Source organism: Acomys minous (assembly GCF_964271855.1).
Source record: "Acomys minous genome assembly, chromosome: 2".
Classification (NCBI taxonomy): Eukaryota; Metazoa; Chordata; class Mammalia; order Rodentia; family Muridae; genus Acomys; species Acomys minous.
Genome location: NC_140484.1, coordinates 56,855,558 through 56,870,851, shown reverse-complemented (window position 1 = coordinate 56,870,851; position 15,294 = coordinate 56,855,558). Strand labels below are relative to the sequence as shown.

Genomic DNA, 15,294 nt, shown 5'->3' with positions numbered 1-15,294 from the left:
AAGGAGGAGTCAGGGTCCTCTTCCAAAGTCAGCTCCAGGGCTCCGGAGTCTATGTCCCAACCCCTCCACTTCCAGCTGGTGAGGGAGGGGCTGGCTGGCCTTGGATATGGTCCTACCTCGCTGATGCCCAGATCAAGGGTTTGAAGGAAGAAACACCCACGTTGAGAAAGCTCGGGTGCAGAGGTTTACAGCCAGCCTCCTTACCCCTGCCTGTGGCAAGGGTCCTGCTTCTTCCAGGAACTGGAGGCTGATGTAAGAGTTATTCAGATAGAAGGGATTGGATGTGAACCCTGAGCCAGATCCCAGAGTCCTCCCCAGGGCATCCCTGGGTGGTGGTGGTTGCAGCAGCAGCAGCAGCAGCAGCAGCAGCAGCAGCATGCAGGCCTGGCAGTGAAGTTCAGCGTCAGGCCCGCAGGGGAGGGAGGAGCCGTGTCTCCAGCTTTGGTGCAAAAGCCTTTGATAACTCGACTCTCCAGAAGCTCTGCCAGGCCCTGCGGGACTCCCTGCTCGGATTTCAGACAGAGAACACTAGGCACATGTTCACTGGCCTTCTGGCAACCCTTGGTGAACATTCTCTAGAAGCGGCCTAACTGGGCTCAGTTCTGGGACATAGCCCCCCAACGCCCCTCCTACTGAGACAATGACAGCCACTGTCCAGCAGCAGGTAAAGGGTGCCAGGACAACCCCAAAAGGTGACAAAGGTCACACTTCCCTATATCCTGCACCTGCTGGTGTCTGGAAGGGGCTCCAAGACTCCAGAGCTGATTCCACAAGGAATCCCTGCCCTACCTACCAGTAAGGACTCAGTGACTCCTACCCCGTACTTAAAACCCTGCTGGTTGCCTCCCCTGTTGCATTTGAACTTGCACTCCTTCACCCCCTTTCATCCCCTGAATCCCAACCCTCACACCAATGCTCACAGAGAAGCAGCAGCAACCAGCAGACCGGGCTCTAGCAAATGGCTTGACTAAAAAAGCACAAAGCTGCTTCTAGGGCCTGGCAAAGAGGCCCAGGCAGGGAGGCTACGTGGGGCACCCAGCACCAGCAGGTGGCTTTTGTGATCCAGGCTTAAAGGACTTGACTGTTGCAGAGGGGATGTCTGAAGCCCAAGATTCCCATTAGGGCTCATTCCAGTTCCTCTGGGGACAAGGCTGCTCCCCTGGCAAAGTACAGCAGGTGCTGGCCTGGCCACCTCTAAAAATGATTCAAGATTCAATACGAATCCCAGGCCTGCCCAAAGCCTCCAGCCAAGGCCACATCCGGCTGCTGACTACTGCCTGAGGTCCCAGAACCTGCCAGTTCTAGCCCAGACTCATCTTGCCCACTAGGCCAGACAGAAAGCCAGAGCCTGAGGAGTCCCTTGTGGGCTGGCCCTGAACACCAAACCTGGGCTCCCCCACCCCACCCCCAGGATATTGTCCTGAATCCCACCCCCCAACCTCAGAAGCACTGGGTCTCCCCAGTCTTGCTAACTCCAACCCCATGTCCCAATTCAGAAGCAGTATAGAGCACACCAACAAAGAGAAAGAGGCCCAAAACAACTGTATTTGTATACCAACTTTGGCTCCCAGCCACCTTGCCCAGGAGGATGAAGGTAGCAGAGGCCAGCCCAAACCAGTCAGCCATCCTACCTCTGCCCCAGGCTGAGGCATGCCTCCCTAGGTAGGCAGAGTCAGGCCCCAGGTTAACTTCCCCCAGGTTCCATTTGGCTTCTGTCCTCTTGCTCCCTCCTGCTAGTCTTGAGGCTTCTCCCAGGCCAGGTCAGAGACAGTGAGGCAATGGAGCTTGATACCATCCCCAAGCTGGGTGAGGGGCATGGGTCAGGGCAGGTTTCCGGGCAGGATCCCAAGAGCAATATGCCTGTTTTGGAGTGTTGCCCAAACAGCCAAGGGCAGCAGGACAAGACAAGCAGTCTCGGCAGCTACCAAACCAGTAGGGGCCTTTCAAAGCAGCCTTGTGTACTGGGTGGGCCTTGGCCTCCTTCAGACGGGCAGAGGGCAGCAATCTGAACCCAGGGACAGGAACCACAGAACAGAGCAGCTGGACGAGCACAAGCCAGGCCTCTGAAGGGCCCAGCAATGCTAGGCGAGTGGGGCAGGTGGAAGGACGGGGCTGGCTGGCTTCCTACTGGACTCTGACCCATTTCCCCGATGATGGGCAAGGAGCAAGTTAGAGTGTGGCAGCTTTGGCAAAGCCAACCCTATTGTTCTCTCTGTCAAACACAGTGTAGTAGGAGCCAATGAAGACGTCGCCCAGGATCCAGAGTGGCCCAGCAGGAGGGGGTATGTCCATACCCATGAAGCCACTCAGGCATATCGTCTTCTCACCTTGAGACACCTGCAAGGCCAGAATGGTCACATGTGATCACACGGCACTCATCTCACCCAAGGCGTCCTGGGTTCACATGCCACCGCCCACACCCACTCACCTTGAGAATATACTTCTCTGGGGTTAGTTCATATTTTTTGCCTCCTAGTATCAGGTTGACAGTAGGCAGACTGGACACCTTCTCACAAGGGACCATATACTAAGAGGCACAAGAGGGAACACGGTATCAAAGACATGGCCTCGGGAACGCTCTCTGCCTGCTGATCAGCACACACAGGCCCATGGCGTACCTCGCCCTGGACGAGAGCCACTGCTCCAATCGCCTTCTGCAGCTCCTTCACCTCGCCCAGCGGCCCCACCAGAAGTGATGTCCCTGTGTCCACAATAGCCTCACAGCCTCCCTTGCACAGGGTCAGGCCGCTGCCCACCTCCAACCTATGGGGCAAGAGTGTTATCAGTTACCTCAACCTGTCAGAGGTGAGTCTGGGGCATAAGCTTGTCTAGACTCTGTCCTGGAGACACTTGCCTTCCCACCCCACCCCGACCCCCTTGGGACTAAACAACTCACACAGGACTCTGAATGGCCAAGGGTTACAAAATAAGAGTACTTAAGAGGCAGAGGAGGGCCCCAAGCTTCCCACGTGCCACCCCTACATAGTACTCCCAGCCCCCATCAACACCCATGACTCACTGGTCCATGTGCACCTGCCAGTAGGCCCTGCGGGTGACGTTCAGGTAGCTCATCTCCCCCGTGTAGAACTTGGAGTCAATGCCGCCAAGCATCAGCTCCCCTCCGAGTTGCCCCGTGGGGTCCCTGGGAGGAAGTCAGTGGTCAGTCTCCACCCCCTAGTACAGAAGGGGCATCCAAGGTCAGGGATCAGAAGAGAGGAGGTTATGTGAGGAAACAAAGGAAGGCTTCGTCGGGAAGGGACCTGGAGAGCTGTTGAGGACAGCTGGACCTGTCTGGGTCACTATACTGTACAGAGTGGCAGCTGAGCCTAGACTTGAGTTACTCCGCCGTGTAAAGCAGCATCCTCAGCTGGAGTTATTCAATTCTGAGTATAAGCAGCAAGAAGAATGACTTCCGTATCTTATTCATACAATCATCAAACCCCTGCCACCTGTCAGCACACCAGGAGAAACAAACTGATAAACAACAACTGAGATTATCAGATCCTAGATCAAACAGACGCCAGTGTGTCAATCACATCAAATGTGACGACCACCCCCCTCACCTGGGACTACCCAAGGCTGAAAGGCAGCAGCCCTATTGATAAGCCTGGCCCAGGCATACCGTCATGGCAAAGGACCCTTAGGTCTGTCCCCAGGCTGTGGCCTCAAACAGATTCCCCTGCCTCTGAACTCTGGGTACTTCCAAAGTGATCCTGAAAAGGGCCGGCTACCAAAACCTGCGACTGATGCCTCTGTGTCTGTGATTCGTAAGACTTCGCATGTGGTTCCTCACAATTCTTCCCTGGGTTTGGTCCTCCAACTTCTTCTATACAGCACCTCTGGGCTCTGCAGTCTCCGCAACCCTTTCTTAGCTATTCTGGAACCTGAACATATGGAAAGTGCCACAAGAAGGGTAATGTGTGACCCGCTAGTATTTGTATTTCAGATCTGATCCAAGTGGCTGGAGAGACAGCTTGGAGGTTAAGAGGGCTGGCTGCTCTGGCAGAGGACTCAGTTCATTTCCCAGCATCTAAGTCAGGATGATCACAAACACCTGTAACTTTAGCTTCTGGGATTTCGACAACTTCTTCTGGCTTCCGCTGGTGACTGCACTCATGTGCACATCCTCTCACACACACATTAATAATAATAATAATAATAATAATAATAATAATAATAATAATAATAATAATAATAATAATAATAATAATAATGGAATAAAAGAACCTGTGATGCCAACAGCTGGCTATCAAGTAAAATAGGATTACTTGTAATTTGCAACGAATGTAACTTATTCAGCACGTCAATTTATAGTTATTCAATAAATTCTAACACTGAGGAAAACCACAAACATATCCACCTATGTCTCCGACATGATGCATTCACAGTGCCCTACCTGGCCAGGGATAATCCTAGAGTAGAGCTAGCCTAGGGCTCAGATCCTAAACAAAATTCCCACTTGCAGTTCTGTTGGCCGGCTGAGCAGCCTCGACCCACAAGCATGGAGAGACCCAGAGAAAAGAGGAGGGTGGAGCCAGTCACCCCAGGGAGGGGCTTCCAGCCCAGTCATACAGAAGCTGCTGGAAACAGCTGGCCCTTCTCTGCAGGATGCTGCTTGCAGGTGTTCAGGCTCAGCTACTGGTGGCTAAGGGTCAGGCTGGCGCTGAAGGACAGGGATGCTCTCTGCCTGGCAAAACTCAAGACAGGCTTCAAAGAGGAAGCTAGGAACACAGCCCTGAGAAGCTGAGCTGGCCTGAGCCATGGCCACTGCACTTGCTAAGTAGGAATGCCCTGCCCCGACACCCACACTCTTGGCTTCTCCTCCAACCCTTCTCTCAACGCCCCCCAAAATCTCTGGTCTCATGGAATGCCCACGATGCCCTCAAGCATAACACAGGAGGTATGGCCTGTAGCTACAATGCTGAATTTAAGTATGAGCTTGCCACCTCCAACCTGAGGGGCAGGGGGATATAAGTGCCACACCTGGCCAGGCATCATCCTGGGGCACAACTGTCCAAAGCTGAGGGAAAGAAAGCTTTCATTTTAGGCGCTGCTATCCTGCCACGCCCACACCTTCCTCCCAGCAGGTGCAGCTCCGGGCCTTACTCAGTTCTCTTGCTCCAGTCTCCACCCTGCCTGGCTTCAGCTTCTTTCTCTCTCTCTCTCTCTCTCTTCTTTCTCTCTCTCTCTCTCTCTCTCTCTCTCTCTCTCTCTCTCTCTCTGTCTCTCTCTCTCTCTCTCTCTCTCTCTCTCTCTCTCTCTCTCTCACACACACACACACACACACACACACACACACACACACACACACACAGAGCCTGCCTCTTGCCCTCCTCACCCACGCTCCACCCACATGCCTGGTTACAGAGCCACAGCCCCTCACTCTGCTGGTTTCACACCTGCCTACTCAGCAGCCACACCTGTGGGTCACCAGCCTGGAACCTGGCTGGCAGAGTAAGTGCCCTAGGGCCTAGGCTGTAGCTGCCACATCCCTTCCTACTTGATGGGGATGGGGGGGGGTGGTATTTCTCCTAGAAAACAGACTCCAAGGAGGATGGGTGTCTTGAGATCTTAGAATTGAGCCTTGAGACTTACAGACAGATGGTCTGTTGATCACTTGTCTCTAATGTACCATGGGCCTGGGAAAAGACTACCATTGCTAAGTAAAACAGAAGCCTACAGTCTGACCTGGCCTACTTGTCTTTGTTTTCTGAGACAGTGTCTTCTACGTAGTCCTGGCTGTCCTTGAACTCACAGTGATCCTCTTGCTTCGGAATCTCGAGTGCTGGGATTACAGGCATGCGCCACTATCGCCCAGCTCAGCTAACTTTGGGGCACCCTCCAGCTCTAGGAAGCAGAGCCCAGGGGTTGACGACCCTGTCCATTCACCCATGCCCCTGTCTCTAGAGAGCCACTGTGCCCAAGGGACAGAAGTAGACAGGGAAAAGCAAAACTAGATGATTCTGGGCTGGGACAGGACTGATCACAATCAGGAGCTAGGGAACATAGAGTGGGCATCCGGAAGTTACCCTTGCTGAGGCACGCTGTAAGTCAGCCCAGAAAAGGAAGGTGTGGTTAGCAGCAGCAGCTCAGGGCAGGAGGCCACCCACACCCAACCCACACCCAACCCACACCCAGGAGCTGAACCCAGCAAATGATGAGCCCCTTATCCCAACTGTCCGTCTTCTCTCAAGTTCCCAAACAAGACTACTGGACAGGCCTGCAGGAGGCCAAAAACTGATGGATACTGGAAACTCCTTGCAAGATCTCTCTCGTTTCTGTGTAAGATTTGTACTGTGGGGAGGATCTCTCCTAACAGGAAGGTCCCCAAATCTTTCATGGAGAGACGCTCCCCCACTCCCCACCCCCGCCACCCCTGCAAGGTCACACTCAATGTATAACCTAGGGCTCTCAGTCCTCCCCCAGGTGCCAGAAGCCTGCCCTGGAGTGTGTCATGGATCAGAGCTCACACCCATGACTCTCCTAGCAACCGGCCTAGCAACCGGCCGGCCAAACAAGGACCCTATCTGCCCTTACCAGTCCCAGGACCCCAAGAGCCAAGACTCTAAGGCAGACAACCAGCATCTCCTGGCTGAAGCCCCTGGCACATGACCTTCTTGCCAAGGCAAATAACAGGAACTCCTGTCTGCCAGACAAACTCAGGTCTGAGGCCATGGCCAAACCTGCAGCATAGACTCTTAAGTCCCATCTGTATCCTCCCCCCCTGGAGCTGAGCCCAAGGGAGGGTGAGAGCCACGCCCCTCCGGCTGCACCTGTTCAGGTAGAAGGAGAAGATGTTCTTGTCTACCAGCTTCTGATTCATCAGGTTGTCAAAGACTGGAAGGACATTGTTGACAGAGATACGAGGGTAGGCCATGCCCAAGATGCCATCAAACTTGGCTGCGATGAATGTGATTCCGGGTTCCTTGGTGGCTTCTCCAAAGGTCTGTTTCTCTACCTTGACTGACGTCTTGGCCATACATGGTACCTGCAGACCAGAACACATGTGTCACAGCTGATACACCCTTTCAGGACGGCCAAAATAGCAGAATGTGGACAGATGGGCTCAATAGAGCCACGTAGCTGAAGACAAGGACGCGATGTCAAAGTCTCTCCCTGAGGGACTTATGAGGATTTTGTATTAACCAAGGGAGATGCTGCCTCACCTACACCCCTCCGTATTCTATATCTACATGGACAGTGTTATTCTTGCCCTTGGCCGTGGGGGCAAGCCACTGAGCCTGCAGCTTGAGCAGCTGGGTAACCCATAACTGTCACCCTGAAGCCCCAATCCTCCTGTTCACCAGCAGCCTGCCCCATCACGCTGAGGCTGCAGGTGGAACCAGAGCAGGAAGTGGAAGGGGCTGCTGCTGAGGACGTGTCAGCTGCGGGCGGTTTAACATCCTGTGCACTGAGGGGCCCTGGAGAAGCATCACAAGGAGCCAACAGCAGAGAGCTCTGATCTCACAGGTACAGGGTGTCAAGGCCCAGACAAAGGTCAGATTAGGAGGAGGAGGAGGAGGAGGCCCGGCTGTTGGAATCTACAGCTCCCTACAGCATCCTGGCAGGCTTGAGCCCAGCCCAGACACTCTCTCTCCTGGCGCCTTTTACAGCACTTGTTACAGCACAGGCAGGACTTTCTAACCCACCTTAGCCTTGACAAGTATGATGACCCTTTCTATACCCAGGCCTGGCCCCTTTGGCCAGACCTTCAAGGCCTTAAGACACCATGCTGGCATCTTGGGTGGTGACGACGCACACCTATAACCCTAGCACTTGAGAGGCAGAGGCAGGCAGATTTCTGTGAATGTAAGGCCACCCTGGGCTACAGAGCCAGTTCCAGGACAGCCAGGGCTACAGAGAAATCCTGTCTTGAAAAACAAACAAACAAAAAGGAAGGAAGGAAAGAAAAGAAAAAGATACTCTGCTGCCACCTCACCTCAAATATAAGGCAGTCCTCCCCAGCCAGTGTCCCCAACACTAGCAGGCCAGCAGCAGATCTGCCAGTGGCTCGCTGGCCAGGCCAGGCTGTGTCAGCAGCCACTTGGGGGTAGTTTAGTCTCCACTAGCCAACACCCCATGGCCCAGCTCTGCCCCTCCCACATCCTTCCTATCTGCCTTCTCACCACCAGGTATGCCGGGGTCCCCTGCCCCAGAGCCTTTGTTCAAGCGGCACCCTAACCTAGCAGGTCTGCCCCTGTTCCCTATCACCCAGCACTGCCGTGGCCATCCACATTCAGCAGCTATCTCAGGTGCCTGAAGTTGGGCTAGGAAAACCATGCTCTCTCTCTCTCTCCTCAGCTGCAGGTGCTCACAAGATGAATCCGTTGCCATTACAGGACCTGTGAGCTCCAGGACAGGGCCCAGGGACTCACCGACACAGTGTCCTGGCTCAGGTACCCCGAGAGGCTGCCTGAGCCGTAGTGGATGTCGAAGGCTGTGCCGTTTTCCACGTAGGTGCTGGACTTGTCGCTGTTGTACTTGTGGTGAAACCCTGCAAGGGATAGGGCCGTTAGTCTGCCGGCTACCACTACAGTCTCTGGCCCCTCTGGGGTGCTGTGGGGCCAGCTGCCCACCCTACATCTCCAAATTCACCTTTGGCTATGACCTACACCACACAATGAGGAGCCCCCACCCCCACCCTGGGCCATGGGCTGTTCACCCAAAACCTTGGCCTTACAGGTGGGGCCCAGCCTTCAGTTTGTTCCACCCTTGGCCAGCAACACTCCCCAGCCTCAATGACAAGGCTGCAGTTGACAAGAGCTGGTAAGTGGGTACCTCAGGGGAGAGCAGAAGAGCAAGGGCTGCTGGGTATGTTAAGCAGACGAGGAAATCTTGCCCAGGAGGTGGTCTATATCTGAGGACCCACAAATCTCAAGCCTAACCTGCCTCCCACAGCCTCCTCAACTACATCCCAGAAATGCTGGGCTTCAAAGAGATGGGGCTGGAACTCCCATTTTCTAGGGAAAGAGAAGTCAACACCAGATGCTCAGGGACCCCCACCCCCAGAGTAAGGCCTCTGTCACCCTGATTGTTCCAAAGGCCACTGAGAATGGCGGGAGAATGTAAGATAGCAAAGCCAGGGCACCCCAGTACCAGGCACGTTTAATGGGTGCCTTGAGTCTCTCCTCTAGATCCTTGGGGGATGGGGGGGGGGGCGGGGGATGCTGGGAGAGAGGGTGACAGGGAGACTCACAGCAGGCTACGTTCAGCAACTTGCAGTGAATCGAGGGGACCCACAGGTTAGAGGAGCCGGTATCAAAGACGACCGTGAAACACTGTGGGGGGGTCCCGATGCCGATCTCACCGTAGTACTGGGCCTAAGGGAGGAACAATGTTCATCAAGGTGAGAGGAGGTACCTGAGAGGGCTTCCGGCTGCCTAGGAAACCACGCCTGAGAGGCCCAGGCAGAGGCAGGGAGTGCCCCGGCATTCCGGCCTCAGCTACCACATGCACTTTCACCTACCGGACCCTGAATAGGAACGGAAATCCCAAAGAATAGACTCTAGATGGGTAGGCCTGAGACCTAGTACTGAACTCCAAGATCCTGGGCCCCTTTACCTACTGCACTGCAGGGCCGGCAAGAACTGGACCAGTGGAAACTAAGGCTAGTGGGCAGACAGGCCTGGCCCTCCACAAAGCCAGACATGGATTAGGCTGGCCAGGAAGGCCCCTGTGCTGTTTTTGAGTGTCACACCTGACTCTAAAGGCCTTAACTCTTGCCTGTACCTGTTCTACAGGCCTCAGTCTGGACACTCTCCTGTGGAAGAAATGATGCGAGGGGCCACCATGGAGGCAACAGTACTTGCCCCAACTTGGTCACTACTTCACAGCAGGGAAGCCTGGCTTTGTTTTCCCACTTATTCACACAGACAGCAGGGACCACCAGGGCTGCCAATTCCAGTGGCTGGGCAGGCACAAAGGTTCCCAAATCCCTCTAGGGGTGGGTGGGGGGAGCCCAGTTTTAACTACTGGCTATGGCACCTGCCCAGGAAGGAGCCTGAACCACAGGTGGATACAAGATTCAGGGCGCAATCCCATTTAACTCCAGACAGCATCACAAAACCCAAGAGAAGTAAGTGGGGAGGGGAAAGGGCATTACTGTACTCAGCATGTGTGTGTGCCTGCGCACGTGCACGTGTCTGGGAACTAACCAGATGGACCCAGGCAGGCAGACTGTCCACTTTCCTCAGCCAGTCACAAGCCTGGGTCTCATGTTTCCTGTCACTGCCATAGCTTGGGTCAGATAAGACAAGAGGGCACTGCCAACTTAGCCCAAGGCTACACAGTCATCCTGGGTTTATAAGACTTGGGAGAAAAGATGCCAGGCTCTGGCCCAGAACCCTTCACAGAGCTTACCAAGTGGCTTCCAGAATGTTCCCCCTCAGAGCCTGTTTGCCCTTCGAGGAGGGTGGGCTGCTGAGCCAGACCTATAATCCCAACCACTCAAAAGGTCAAGATAGGAGGACTGTAAATTCAAGGCTAGTGTGAGCAATTATCTCAAAATAAAAAGTAAAAAAAAAAAAAAAAAAAAAAAAGGAGCTGGGCATGATGGTGCACACTTTAATCCCAGCACTCGGGAGGCAGAGGCAGGCGGATCGCTGTGAGTTCAAGGCCAGCCTGGCCTACAAAGTGAGTCCAAGACAGCCAAGGCTAACACAGAGAGACCCTGTCTCAAAAAACCAAAAAAAAAAAAAAAAAAGTGAAAACTGGGGTGGGCGCAGAGCACAGTGGTAAAGCAAATGCCTAATATGCACAGGGTACTAATCAGTTCAACCTCCAGAAAAAGGGATGGGGGGGGGGGGGGAGTGGCACTAAAAACAGCAAGGAGGGCCGTTGATTTGGGGAAGGTGGCAAAGTGATCCCTTGGGCCAGGGGATCGGCTTAGGCCTGTCCTAGGACATGTGCACAGAGAGGCTCCAGCAAGTTACATCTATATGGGTCCAGTAACTGCTCCCCCAACTCAGCCCTGGGGCAGGCTCAGGCCAGACTCTGGGTTTGCTTCCAGGCCGCTCTACACACCACAGCACAGTCCTAAGGCTGAGTGAGACTCAGCAACAGCAGCAGCTAAATTGAAAAAGTCTGTGTTCAACACTTAATGTGGGGTTGGGGAGGGTACGACTGAGGATGTAACTCAGTGGCCAAGCACTTGCCCCCCGCCCCCCCCCACACACACATGGGGCCCTAGGCTCAATCCTAGTACCACAAACAGAACAAAGGAAAAACCTCAAGACCCAGGAAGAACCTTCTGCAAGTACCAAGCAAGGCCACCCTGATCCATCCTTCAGCCTGAGCAGTCAAGGCAGGAGGACTCTAGGATGGCAGGAATGGGGAGCTGTTAAAACAGGGAATGGTTGGTGGCGCACGCCTTTAATCCCAGCACTCGGGAGGCAGAGGCAAGCGGATCGCTGTGAGTTCAAGGCCAGCCTGGTCTACAAAGTGAGTCCAGGACAGCCAAGGCTGCACAGAGAAACCCTGTCTCCAAAAACGAAACCAAACCAAACCAAAACAAACAAACAAACAAAAAAACAGAAAACAAAAACAAAAAAACCAAAAAAACCAGGGAATGGTGTGGCTGAACCTGGAAGCCCGTCCCACTGAAAAGGTGCCCCACAAAGAACTGGCTACCAATCGCAGGGAGCTAGCCCCTCCCACATTCACCCCTCAAAGCAAGCCCCCAAAACACAACCCCACTCACATCCAGGTAGTTTTTGAGTATCTCTGGCACTGGCCCCTTCATCCCAGAAGGTGGCTGCTGCGCGGAGTACTTGGTTATGGGGCCCTTAAGGATCAGGTTTTCCACAGAGCCGGCCACCTCCGTCATGGTCCGGCGGATGGACGTAAACTTGTGCAGAGGGATTCTGTCAGGACAGGATAGAGTTATGTTAGTGCACAGCTCTGCCTGCTTTCCTCCACCTCCCACCCCAGGATACTCCAGGCCGGGCCAGGGCAGCCCTCGTAGTATAGAATGACCACCAGCCATGCACCTCAGTGCCTCTGGCAAAGATGTCTGTTTAGATGAACTTATGTATATCCCCCCCCCTGCCCCCGCCCCAAGACAGGGTTTCTCTGTGTAGCCTTGGCTGTCCTAGACTCACTTTGTAGACCAGGCTATCCTAAAATTCACAGTGATCCACCTGCCTCTGCCTCACGAATGCTGGGATTAAAGGCGTGCGCCACCACGCCTGGCTGAACTTGTGTATCTCAAACTGGCCACGACATGAAAAACTCCTGCCCCAAAAGCCATAGGCCCAGCGGCCCACCAGATCAGCTAAGGGCACCCTATCACCACAGACTCCTCAGCTCAGTCACAGAAGGCTCCGGTCTGCCTCACTCCTTCCATCCAAGCACAGGCTAGTGTGCCCACCCCTTCCCCTCACCAACCACACCCAAGTCAGGTGGTTTTCAGTCACTCCAGAGGCAAAACAGCACACAGACTGGTCCCCAGTGCTCTCCTAATCTAGTCTTTCCTGGGTTAGTGGCTAGTGGGTTCTTTTTAGGGTGTGGCCAGGCACTTGTGCCCAGTGCCCTGGGGAACCCAACCCTATGGGAGGAGGAGGAGGAGGAGGAGGAGGAGGAGGAGGAGGAGGAGGAGGAGGAGGAGGAGGAGGAGGAGGGAGAGGAGGTGGCGGCACAGGTGCACCCAGAGCAAGGTGCACAAGAGACTCAGGGCTGAACCACTGAACCTGGCTCTTAAGACACATCGGTTCCCACCTGGACTGTACAAAGAGGTGTCCCTCTTGCCCCTAAGCTTATAGTGGCAGCATCATGCCGACCTCCCTGGAGGTTCTTCCCCTAACCATCCCGAGTGCTGAGACATATTCTCCCTAGCCAACCTTGCACCTTTCATAAAACCCAGCACATTCACACCACCACCACAGAAGTCAAGGCCCATGCATGCTTCCTGAAGCCCTGATGCAGGCCACTCAATAGGGGATTCTACCATTAGTTAGCAGAGGAAGGGGTCCCTGCCCTGTCCTCCAGGACACCTCTCTCCTCCCAGTTTGCTCCTCTCTCAAGGAGAGCTGGCCCGAGTCTCTAATCACTTGATGAAACTTCCCTGCCCAGGGATTTGTGTTCAAGGTCACAGCTGACCTTTCCTGGCATGCTGAGGGCATACTCTTGAAAGATAGGATTCTCGCCTAGAAGTGGTGGGCAGGACAGAGCTAGGATTTTGGTCTGAGGGTGAGTGGGGGGGGAGGGAGCACACACCCTGCAGGGGTCTGGAAACATGCCAACAGCCCAAGGTACCAAGGATCTTAAGAGAGTGGTGTTGGTTCTGGTGCCTGGTCCCAGGGATCCTGGGGTTCCCGTCACCATGGCAGCACCACCTGTTCCCAGAGAAGGGAAGCCTGAGGGTAGGGCAGGCAAAGGCAGGGCAGGATCAAACCTAGGCCACTCCCTACAATGGCTTCACAGAGGCTACCCACTCCTGGCTTGCAGCCTCCAGGCTGGACTCCTTCCCACCCAGTCCTGGTGCCCAGCTGGCTGAGCCAGCTCTGCTCCAGCACCCTAGAACCTCATCCACCACAGAGTGGGAAAAGACACAGGCCACCACCATAAAGGCCCCATCTAGAACAAAGGCTGAGTCTACAGGCCTGAGGAGGGCCTGGTCCCCAGTGAGGTAGACTTCAGCTCCAAGGTATTTAAACAGGGCCACTTCATACCTCCTCTCTCTGGGACTTGATCGACTCAGGAGGGAAAATGGATAGGTTCACTACCCAGGACAGAGGGAACATATTTGAGTAAAATTCTGAGCACATGCACCAGTGCACAGCTGTCAAACCAGGTCCCTTAAAAGGAAAAGCCTGCCCAGGTTCTGGGGGACGCAGGCCTACTGCGTCTTCGACTTCCATAGCTCGGTTGGTAGTCAACAGAATACCACCTATGGAACAGCACTGCTCCTTGGAAGCCCGCCCCCAGAACGCGGGGGAAGCTGGAGCCGGACTCACTTTGTGGCCACTCTACTGTCCCCTCCCGTCCGACCACAGAAATGGTATGTTTTGAGCCTTTCGTCCCATAGTCCGCGGGGCCCTGAGGAAGGCCGCACTGAGCGGTGCATTCGAGCACCTGCCGGAGCACGCAGGACTCCGTGGGGCGCGCCCGCATCACCGGCCCCAGACCGGGTCCTCACCTGATAACCGCGGAGGCTGACGCGACCAAGAGGCCGAGGGCGAGCAGCAAGATGCCAGGGGTCTTCATGGTCACGGCGGCCCAGCGGGAGCGAAGCTTAATGCCAGAGGTCGCACGCTTATAGCCGGGATGACACCGCAGTCCTACGGGGTCAGCTGATCCGCTTGTTTGCAACTCAACAAGTCACGTGAGACAAGGGCGCAGGGCGGGGCGACCCGGGACCGCCTCCAAGACTGCCGAGGCGCAGGCGTACGCTGCTCCAGGCTCGCGCACGCCACTCCGCTCGGGAGCGCGCCGGCTGACTTTTCCCGGGACTAGAGAATTCCGAGTGCTGGTCACGTGGGGAAGGAAGTGCGCTCGGCTCCCTAGCCCGGAAGCATCCACTGGGGCGAACCTTTCCTTCAGCGCCACCCTTCCCCAATCTGTCTTGTGGAACTGGGTTCCCACTACCAGGAATCGCTGTCTGGGCCCTGACCTCCTTGGTACCAGTTTAAAACCAAGCCTTTTCCCTCTCAGCTCTGTTCCTATTTCAGAATTTCCTAGGAGCGTCTCTGGACACTTGGGCCTCCATCCTCTTCAAAGGTCTACTGCCTACTCACCTCCCCAGAGCGAGGCCTCTTTTTCTAAAGCCGAAACACCTAGCATGCAGATCTATAATGTAGCATTGTTTATTGCAGGCCTGGGCCTGGTACCATGCCTTTAAGAAATCTATGTGAGCTTGCAGAGAAGGTGGGGAAAGGGGTGCGATTGCCCTCTGCTAGTTCACAGTAACTCCACAGTGCCCAGCAGGTGCACCTACAGCACACAGAGTTGCTTCCAGAAAGAGGAGTGGCCCTGGGCCCTCCCTATAAAAGCTAGGCCCTCATGTTGAGGATCGCCATAGCATCTTCCCCCACCCCAACCCTCTCCTGTCCATTTGACAGTGAATCCAGCAACAAGGGAAGGGCAGGAAGGGAAACAGGTCAGTCCAGCATCCTCTGCGTAACAACACTTCCTCCTCATGGAGACATTCATTGCTTAGAGACCGTGCCCAGCCTTGGCCCTGAGGTGACATAGCCCAGGCCCAGGTGGTTGGAACCTACCCTTTCTGGACTTCCACTTCAGAGCCCCGGAGGGGCCACACCACACCTCATGGGCCAGGCCCCTCTGGGCCTCCCTGTA

At 54.9% G+C, this 15,294-nt stretch overlaps 1 protein-coding gene across 1 annotated transcript; it reads right to left on the bottom strand.

Annotated features, from left to right (window-relative positions):
- Nucleotides 1-1,525: 1,525 nt before the first annotated feature.
- CTSD (cathepsin D) lies at nt 1,526-14,320 on the bottom strand. Its single transcript, XM_084773817.1, has 9 exons — nt 14,135-14,320; nt 11,699-11,861; nt 9,197-9,320; nt 8,376-8,494; nt 6,774-6,988; nt 3,020-3,142; nt 2,619-2,763; nt 2,429-2,527; nt 1,526-2,337 (listed from the first exon to the last, which is right to left on the bottom strand). The coding sequence occupies exons 1-9, from the start codon at nt 14,200-14,202 to the stop codon at nt 2,170-2,172; spliced, it is 1,224 nt and encodes a 407-aa protein (XP_084629943.1). The 5' UTR covers nt 14,203-14,320; the 3' UTR covers nt 1,526-2,169.
- Nucleotides 14,321-15,294: the final 974 nt, after the last annotated feature.